This window comes from Nyctibius grandis, chromosome 11 (assembly GCF_013368605.1).
Source record: "Nyctibius grandis isolate bNycGra1 chromosome 11, bNycGra1.pri, whole genome shotgun sequence".
NCBI lineage: Eukaryota > Metazoa > Chordata > Aves > Nyctibiiformes > Nyctibiidae > Nyctibius > Nyctibius grandis.
Window position 1 is genome coordinate 6,351,457 of NC_090668.1, and position 9,318 is coordinate 6,360,774.

Here is a 9,318-nt window from a genome sequence, read left to right on the forward strand (position 1 = left end):
GTGCCTGAGAGCCCCAGGACCCCCACCATGAGGCTCTCCCAGCCCTACGAGCAATGCCCCAAGTCTTGAGACTCAGCATGGAGGTCCCTGGGAGCTTTACCCCTTCCTGCCCTCCAGAAAAATGACCGGGAGAAGGACCTGGTGCTGCTCCAGAGAGCCCATCGGCAGCAGCAAGCTGTGCTGAGGAGGTGCCAAGAGAAGCTGGCCAAGATGAAGGGCTTGGAGAAGACAGTGCGGCAGCAGGAGAAGGTGAGTTGGGGCGCACGAGGTTGAGGTGAGAAAGGCAGGTTGGGGGACATGATGTTTTTTGGAGAAGACGGGACCCTCTGGCCCATCCCACCCCTCCATGAGTGCTACCCAGTGGCTGGGGAGATGCGACGGTCCCCACAGCCTTGCATTGAGCTGGTGACACGGGGACAGCCCTACTCTCCCCCGCAGGTGATCGAGGCCATGGAGCGGATGCTGCAGGAGAAGCTCGCCGGGGTGGGCAGGAGCACTCAGAAGCCAGTGGGTGCGTGCAAACGGTGGTGAGGACCCTCGGGGTGGGGGGACCCGTATACAGCTGCTGGACTCTGATGGTGGCCAACCCCTTCCAATGGTTTGCACCACAGGATGGGCAGTGGTGGGGGATCAGAGGAGATCCTGAGTCCTCTGTCACCCATCCCTGGGCGTGGAGGAGGTGGGGGCTTGCTCCTATCCCCCATCTCTGCACGGGGTGGGGTGTAGGACACATCCCAGTGGACCCCCCACCCCATCCCACAGGTGAAGCCCTCTCCGGGGAGGTGTACACGGCGTTGCTGACCGAGAACCACAGGCTGCGGGAGGAGCTGGCGAGACCCCCCCATGCCTCACCCCCCATCGCCCCACGGCCCCCAGCCCTGCTGGTGAGACCAGGGAGGGGACACGGGGCTGGGAAGGGGTGCAGAGCTGTGGCACCCCAGAAAGCAACACTGGGGGTGACAGGGCACGCTGGGGACATCACCCAGGTGGCATCTCCGGCTCCATGGGGTGACAGCCACCCCCATGGCTTGCTCCCCCCACGTTTAGGGGGTGGGAAGGGGGGGTTATCCAGGGTTGCCTTTCCCTGCTCCTCATCTCATGGCCTGCAGGGTGGTTTTGGGGGCACGGAGAAGCTGTCGCTGCTGGCCAGGCTGGAGGAGGCACAAGCCCGTGGGCGGGTGCTGGAGAAGCAGGTGGGCATCACCCTCCTGCACGACACTCGACAGCGGGGGGCTGTGGTGGGGGGCACCTCTGGGCTCCCCCCCAAGCTTTGGAAGGAGCCAGCCTGGTTTGGGTCTGTCCCAGCTGGAGAAGGCGGCGAGGAGGTGGGGACGGGAGAAGCAGGAGCTGGGCACTCGTCTGCTGGAGCGGGAGCACGGCTTCCCCCACGCCCCCGCCTCGGTGAGCACCGAGGGGGGACCAGGGCCGCCCCACACGGGGGGCTGGCGGCTGGTGTTTGCTGCCAGGGGGAAGGAGGGGGGCTCAGAGCTGTCCCTCTGCACCCAGGCAGCTGGGGTGGGGGGGATGGCGGGGGGGTCTCCATGCTCACCCCTGTACTGGGGGGGGGATTGCCTCAGTTTCCCTGCAGGACCCTGGGCAGGAGGGAGGTGGGAGGGTGGTCCCTAGGGCTGCAGAACCTCCCCAGCATCCCAGGATACCCCCCCCCACCAACCGCAGGCTCCCTTATCACAGCCCTCTCATCCCCCCAGGAGAGGGTGGAGGGGGGATGGATTTATGGCTCCCCAAGACCTTTTCCCGTTCCCCACCAGAACCTGCCGACGATCCCCACGGCCCCCCTGAGAAGACCCCAACCCCTGACCCCCCTCCCTTAGCAAGAAGGACGGAGGAACCTCACGCTGGCGAGAAGAAGTCGGTGCTTTTTCACGTGATGAAATTACAGGAGCGAACCGGAGGCGAAGCGAAACGTTAGAGGGTGTCGGGGGACCCCCAAGCAGCTGGAGGGGTGCAGCGGCACCCACCCACCCACCCTGATCTCCCCTGGGGGTTCCCGGGGTGGCAGCGGGGCTGGGGTGGCTCCGGTTTCTCTCCCCCATGGCGTTAAGCGTGGCCTTGAGCGAAGGCAGGGACGCACCGAGCCAAGGCTGCAGCCCTGAGAGCGTCCCAGCTGTCCCCCAAAGCACACCCCGGGGCCGCCCGCTGGCTGTGCGGAGCCTAAAGCTCATGCTGGGCTGGTGGGGGTGCCCTGGGCTTGGGTGTCACCCAAGAGTGGGGTTCCTCATGCCTGGGACTCAAGCGGCCGTAAGGTCAGGTAGATGGGTTTGTCCGGGATCAGGATGAGATCAAACTTGGTCCCTATTTCCACCGCTCTCATGGTTTCGATCTTGAAGTTCTCCAGGATCTGGGATGGAGGAGAAAAGAGCGGGTGGAACATGCTGGAGGTACCAATCCCCCCGTGCCACCTCCCCGGTCCCTTCCAGCGCCAAGTCCCCGGTGTCCTCAGCAGCAGGACGCTCACGTGCATGAGGAAGAGCTGCATCTCCAGCTCAGCGATGCGGCGGCCCAGGCATTGGCGGGGTCCGAACCCAAAGCCCAGCCCCTGGAAGTGTTTGGGGCCGGCTGCCAGCCAGCGCTGAGGGCGGAACTGCTCCGGCTTGGGGAAGACCTCAGCGTCCCGACCCATGGCATAGAGCCCCACCTGCACCAGCGTCTGCGGGGAAGGATCAGACCCATGGGGCTGGGGGCCCCATGGGGCTTCACCAGCACTCGGGGTGCAGGGCTGGGATCCCCCCACGGCTGCTCCCCCCATGTCACCTCCCCATGCTCCACGTCCCACCTCTGCCCAGGATAGGGGTGAGGAGGTACCCCACGGCCGTCCTCACCTTGGGGGGGATGCGGTAGTCCTGGAGGATGACCTCTTGCGTGGTGTATCTCTGGAGGGTCACGGCCACGGGGTGTAGCCTTGGGGGGGGACAGATCCCATACACCTGATTTTAGGGACAGCCTGGCCCGGCCACGTCCCACCTCGACGTGTGACATCCCCGCAGTGCCAGAGCTTCGGGGAGGGAAGGGGCTGGGGGGTATTTTTCAGCGGGAGGCTCCTCCTCACCTCAGCGTCTCCTTGATGGCCGCTTTGAGCAGCCGGATGGTTTTCAGCATCTTCACCCTGTCCCCCTCTGCCTCCCGCTTGGCGGCCAGGACCTCCGCCCGCAGCTGCTCCTGCACCCCCGGGGACCGCGCCAGCTCGAACATGGCCCACTGCAGCGTCATGGAGGTCTGGAGAGGGGCAGGAGAGCAAGCTCAGCGCCTGCCAGGACCTTCTGCCTACCCAACAACCCTGCCCGCTCTTTACCGTGTCCACCCCGCCTGCCATCATCTCGGTGACGCTGGCCTTGATGTCATCCAGGGGCAGCTTGTCCCTCATGATGAGGCTGCAGAGGATGCCCATGTACTCCTTGGTGCTCTTGCGCTGCAGCCGCAGGTCCCGGTAGACGTTTTGGATGCATTTGTCCGCTGAGGAGATAAGGAGACAGGGCCATGGTAGAGGAGGAAGGCACCAGCTGTGGTCCCTGCTGCAGGACCCAGCAGCGGCTGGGTGGGTACAGAGGGTGGGGGGTGAAGGTGCCCCGGGGGGGGACATCCTACAGGAGGGCTGTCCCAGATGCCAAAAGCTCTCTGAGCCCACAAGCCCCTCTGGGAGAGCTGCTCCCCTCAACATGATGCCCATCATCTGCCCTTCAACACTCCTGGATGGCTCCGTTCCACAAGCTCCAGCTGGGCAGATGCCACCTGGAAAGCCTTCCTGGACTTGGTGGCCCTGTGCTGGGTGGTTGGACAGGAGAACATCTCCACGCTGGTGACATGAGGCTGTGCTCTGGAGCTAAGTCCTCGAAGGGGCCTTGGGTGGCACAGGGAGGTGCAGGCAGGAGGAACGCTCACCCTGGGAGAAGATGGCATCCCAGGCCCAGACGTGGTCCCGCCACGTCTTGGCGTTGAGGTGGCGGAGGAGGGCGGGCGGCAGGTAGAGCATGGGTGAGGTGGTGTGGAACATCAGGCTCACGGCGTCGATGAAGCGCTGCGCCTCGGGGTCCACGAAGTCCTGCAGCAGCCCCAGCCGCTCCCCGTACAGCACGTGGCACACGGCTGCGAGCACAGCACCCGTTAGGGGACCCGTCCCCATCCCCTCCGCCCTCCCATAGCCAACTCCAGCCTTCCCATGGCTACAGGGACCTGGCTTGGCCTCCTGCTCTCTCTGAGCATCACGGGGCCATGGAGCTGGCGACCAGTTGAGGAGCAGCAGATGGACACCCCTCCAGACCCCATGGCTTCAGGGGAGAAGCTTGTTTGCCCATCTCTGAGGGTGAAGTCAGGGGAAAGGCAGCGTGTTGCCCACCTCGGGCCCCCCGCAGAGGGGTGTTTGGGGAGGGGAACATTTGCAGACCCCCAACACTCACACTCCAGGGCGAAGCGGAAGAGCTCGTGGGTGAAGTCGGCCGTCCAGCGCTCCCGGCCGCTCTGCCCCACCTGGGCTCGCGCCCGGCGGACGAAGTCCTCGCCCACCTCGCTCAGCAGGGGCACGAAGCCCTCCACCACCTCCGGTGACAGCACCTCCTTGTTCAGCATCAGGCGGTCCGAGCGCCAGGCCTCCCCCGACCTGCGGGACACCAAACCGGGGGGGTCCCAGCCATCTCCCCCCCACCACCATCCACGGAGGATGCCACCCCCCAAAGCACGGGGCCAGAACCTGACGCTCCAGCTTCCCACCGCCCCACGGCTATCGCGATAGGACCCGGGACCCCCATTTTAGGGACCCCCCCGACTCACTTGAGGAGCACGCCGTAGGGCTTGTTGCGATAGTCCCGGTAAGCCACCCAGGGGGGCACGCTGAAGCGCTCCGGCAGCGTCCCCTCCGCCTGGAAGAGGGTGGCAGCGTCCCGGGGGCTGATGATGTTCACGCTCTCGTAGACACCCAGCTTCTCCCTGCCCGGGGTGTGGAGGGGGGGGTCAGCCCCACATCCTGACCCCCCCCTGCAGCTCCTCACCTCCTCAGATCACCCACCCTCCTCCAGCACCCCCATATCAACCACCCTCCGCCTCAAAATCCTGCCTGGAGAGGTGCAGGGTCAGGTCCCCAGGGCAGGCACCACGGGGGTGCTGGAGCAGAGACCTCCCCCCGTGCCCCTCTGCCTGGGGATGTCAGCACCAGCCCTTCGGAGATGACTGGGGGGGGCAGAGCCCCTCTCCAGCCCTGCCACCCCCACATCCCACATCCATAAGGACACGGGTGGGTTTCCCCTCTCGCCCCTCACCGTGGCATCAAGCCTGGCCGGCACACAGCACAACGAGCTGCTCCAGCTGCGGGAGCTGGGGAGCAGGGGTAGGGGGGGGATGCCAAGGAGGGGGTCAGACGCTGCCTCACCTGTAAATGGGCCCGAACTGCTGGAACTTGCGCGCCATGATGTGATGGACGTTGTGCAAACCGCCCTCCTGCCAGAAGCGGTAGAGGTTGAGCCAGCCCGTTCGCCAGTTACCGGGCAGCTGATTGAAGGGCCGAGGAGTTGAGGGTGGGACGAGGGGAGCACGAGATGGGGTGACAGCCCCCGCAGCCCGGCAGGGGACAGGGGGACATCCCCGCCAGGCGCTGGGCTTGGGCGCAGCCCGGGCAAGCATGGGAGCGAGCGGCGGCAGAGGGAGGCGAGGGTGGCCTCGCTCTTATCCCCCCGGTTGGCCTCGCTCAAGGCGAGATGCTCTCGCCCGCCTCCCGCTGAGTCACGGCCACCTCAGGGCCGGGGACAACGGGGACGGGCGCTGGCAGCGGGGTACGGGGCGGCTGAGAGCGGTGGGCTGAGCATCAGCCCCCCCCAGCCTCGCCACAGAGGGGTTTGCTAGGTGATGGGGATCTCGAGAGGCGTGGGGTGACAAGGGGTGACAAGGGGTGACGCTGGCAGGTGGCTCATGCCACCTCAATCGAGGGGTGAACTGCTTTGTCTGTGAAAGAAATGATTAAAAACGATCTAGGGGGCAAAATAGGGGCATTGGGTATGATAAAGGTCAGGCCCGATGGGTCACCGCTGGAGGGGACAGCCTTGGGGACACCGCCGGGGGGTCTCCCCGGGGCTGCAGGAGGCACGTCCCCCCTTGCCGGGCTCTCCTGCCCCAGGGCATCAGCTGCCGCTTGGGGCAGGGACCCCAAACCCCCCCTGCCAGCAGGGAGAGGCTGTTCGGGGTGTCATGGCTCCCCCGGAGCACCGGGGGGCGCGCCTGCCCCTCCGCTGCCACCGGGGACCGCCACCGGCCTGTCCCCTCCCAGGGCACAGGGGCTGTCCCCTCTTATCCTGGCCACCACCATCTCCATGAAGACACCCACCCTGGGTGAGCACCCACCAGCTCGGTGTGCGCCCAGGAGCAGCCCCACACCCCGGGGACATGGTGGCACAGTGCCACCCACCCTGTCCTTCACCCCTGCGCTGTCACCGCCCTGGGTGGCACCTGCTGCCTCCCCTCTGGGTGCGGGAACGGGGTCAGTCGGAAGCAGTTCGGTCACCTCGGTGCTCGTAAAGGTGGGCCCAAGGGACACGGAGGGACACGCAGCCACGTGGCTGAGCTCTGCTCCTGTGAGGCTGGGTGGCCCTGTTGGCCACCAAGAGGGGACAGTGTCACCAGCGTCACCTCTGCACCTCCTCTTTCCAGTGTCTCCCCGAAGGGTGAGGAGCCAGCTCCTGGGCTCCATCACCCCACACATCTCCGAGGGGTCCCGTGCCCACCCTCCGCGGTGGAGACCTCCCTGTCCCCCGACCTCGGGAGGTCTCCAAAATTCCAGGGCACCCCTCCAACAGCGTTGTCACCCCTGTAGCACGAAGGAAACGTCATGGTTTGTCCCCACTCCACCAGCCCCTGAGCACACAGCGGGGGGGGAAACCGCCGGCTGCTGCGGTGGGCACAGGAACCTGCGGGGTCGGGGGGCTTGGATGGAAACTGGGGGGGCAGGAAACGGGGCGGAGAGGTACTGGGGAACCCACAGCATCACTCTTTCCCCGGGTAGCAAAAACGGCAGCAGGAGCTGGGCTCTGACCGCTTCTGGTGACGGCCTCAGCCATGACGAGCAGAGCGGGTGGTGGGAGGAGGCATTTCACCCCCTCCGCAGGCAGCAGCTCGCCCACAAACCCCGCGTGACTCGGGTGCACCCCCTACTATTTTTGATAAGCCAAACCAAAGCGTTTCTCCCCTCCTCGGTGGCCTTTTCCCCGTGTCACCCACAAGGGTGCCTCCAGCGAGGTTTCCTCCTCCGGAGAGGTGGCACCCGTGGGTGTCCGCTCTTGCTTTCCCCCCGCGGGTCTTTCCTGGCGGGTATCACCTCCGTGACCAACCTCCCGGCCCCTTCACACCTTCCCCTCCCGGTAAATCACACGCTGCTGAGAAACCCCTCAGCTTTCTGCTCTGCAGCAGGAAACCTCACCGAGCTGACACCGCAACCCCAGCCCCAGCCCAACCTCCATCCTCCATCTTATCCCTCGGGCACCTGGGGCTGGCAGGGCCAAACCTGCAGCGATTCAGCAGCGTGAAGGTGTTTTGGTGGAGCAGCTCCTCCTTTTTACATCGCTGCGGGCAGTTCTGCCTCGCCAGAGCCGATGGGAACCAGCTGGCATGGGGCTGACTTCAGCCAAGGTGATGCTGGAAGCGGTTTGGGGTGGAGAATAAACACCCCGCATCCCATCGCTGGGATGGTGAGGGGAGCAAAGCAGGCATGAAACCAGCACCTGGAAAAGGGGCACGGAGCTGACTGTGTTGCTTTCTTACCTCAAAACGACAGCCCGCAGCCATCTGGGGACACACATCGCTCAGCTCCCCGCGTCCCTCGGGAAGAACGGTGTTTTTCACGTATTTTCCCAACAAGTTCTTTTCTTTTCCGCAGTGATTTCATCCTGGGGGGTCTTCCACGAGCTGGGGAGGAGGCGAACCCATTCATCACAAGCTTTCAGCTCCTGCCCACGAGCAGGTGGTTGGGGAAATCTCAGTAGTCAAACTCCTGCCCAGAAACCCCCTGTGATTCAGTTCGGGGCTGGAGGGGAGGGGGAACAACTCCTTTTTGTAATACCATGTTCAAACAGAGAAAACTTTTAGCTGCAAACGAACCATGAGCAAGCAGTTCTTGCCGGAGGATTTCCCCCGGGAGCAGACAGAAGGGGATGACCCAGCAGTGTCCCCGAGGTGCTCGGGGCTGGAGGAGCTGCTGGGGTCACCCAGAGCAGCTCATCAGGAGGACAGACCCAGGCAGGACAGGACAGACCCAGCCAGGATGAGCTTTAACCTGAAACAGGGGTGATTCAAGCTCATTTTTATTGTCCCGCTCCATTAAACTGAATCTCTAATTTATTGCAGACCTAAAAATTGCCAGGTTGATGGCTGGTCTCTGGGGTCTCCATGGAGCTGGGATGGGGTATCTCATCGTGATGGGACACGTCCTTTGGCTGCAATCGCCCCTCGGGGTGGAAATTCATGGCTGGGTGAGAGGGGAAGCATTTGAGGAAGGCACGCTGGGTTATCCCGGGTTTAACTTCCTCGGGCGGCTCCTGGGTCATTTCTAGTAAGCAGTTGGATTTCCCACTTGCAGCTCCAGCCCCGACCTGCCTCGGTGGTGTAGTGTCACCCACGCCACATCCCCCATGCCCCAGGGTGGACCATGGGCAAAAGGAGCCCAGAGGCACGTAGGGACAGACGGATGTCTGGTTAAATCCCGAGATCCTCAGGGAAAAGGGGAAAATAGCTGGAGGGCAGCAAACAGTCCCTGCAAACTGAGCTGAAGAGAGGGGTGAAGGCAGGCGGGGGTGAGCCAGGGGGGTGGCATGGGTTTGGGCACCCGCTCCAGACACGTGAGCTCAGTTTGTGCCATCGGCTGCATCAGGATGGCCAGGACACCCCTGGGAGAGCTGGCTCGGGGGTGATGGCACCTGGGAGTGCCCCTGGGCTGGCTCCAGCTCTAAACACCGCTCAGATGGGGCTGGAAAGGGCAGCAGGTGGTGGCCGGGCTGAGCCCAAGATGCAAGATATACGCTGGGAGAGGGTTCAGGCTGGTCTTCTCCATCCCTGGGACCCCAGCTCTGGTGAAACCAAGGGTGGCCATCGCGGCAACCCAATCCCAGGCTCCAGGCAGCTCCTTCTGGGGTTGCTCCGTACCCCAATCCTGCCAGGAAAAGCTGTCTAGGGGGGGTGCTAAGGCTGGAGCCAGCATCTCGGCCGAGCCCTCGGTCAGCGCACACCCCGAGCACGCAGGGATTTCTCACCAGCTCTCGCATCTGATTCAGACCAATACAGGATTTCCTGGGTCTATTGTCCTCCCACAGCAGCCCCCAAAATAACCCG

General features: G+C 64.3%; 2 protein-coding genes across 2 annotated transcripts in view; one reads left to right on the forward strand and one right to left on the reverse strand.

Annotated features, from left to right (window-relative positions):
• Positions 1-1,930, forward strand: part of CCDC33 (coiled-coil domain containing 33) — a 43,787-nt gene extending 41,857 nt beyond the window's left edge. The window contains exons 19-24 of the mRNA XM_068410739.1: positions 118-249; positions 439-511; positions 763-884; positions 1,110-1,193; positions 1,281-1,398; positions 1,779-1,930. Of these exons, the coding sequence (XP_068266840.1) occupies positions 118-249; positions 439-511; positions 763-884; positions 1,110-1,193; positions 1,281-1,398; positions 1,779-1,930 (681 nt within the window). The remainder of the gene's footprint in view (positions 1-117; positions 250-438; positions 512-762; positions 885-1,109; positions 1,194-1,280; positions 1,399-1,778) is intronic.
• Positions 1,931-2,236: 306 nt separating this feature from the next.
• On the reverse strand, positions 2,237-5,628 carry CYP11A1 (cytochrome P450 family 11 subfamily A member 1). Its single transcript, XM_068410658.1, has 9 exons — positions 5,378-5,628; positions 4,783-4,938; positions 4,413-4,612; positions 3,898-4,101; positions 3,311-3,471; positions 3,068-3,234; positions 2,841-2,919; positions 2,477-2,668; positions 2,237-2,359 (listed from the first exon to the last, which is right to left on the reverse strand). The coding sequence occupies exons 1-9, from the start codon at positions 5,626-5,628 to the stop codon at positions 2,237-2,239; spliced, it is 1,533 nt and encodes a 510-aa protein (XP_068266759.1).
• Between the last annotated feature and the right edge of the window lie 3,690 nt (positions 5,629-9,318).

Coding starts and splice junctions, on each gene's coding strand:
- CYP11A1 (XM_068410658.1), bottom strand. CDS start 5,628: ATGCTTGCCCGGGCTGCGCCCAAGCCCAGCGCCTGGCGGGGATGTCCC. Junction 4,939..5,377: donor CAGTTCGGGCCCATTTACAG/GTGAGGCAGCGT, acceptor CACCCCGGGCAG/GGAGAAGCTGGGTGTCTACG. Junction 4,613..4,782: donor CCCTACGGCGTGCTCCTCAA/GTGAGTCGGGGG, acceptor GGTGTCCCGCAG/GTCGGGGGAGGCCTGGCGCT.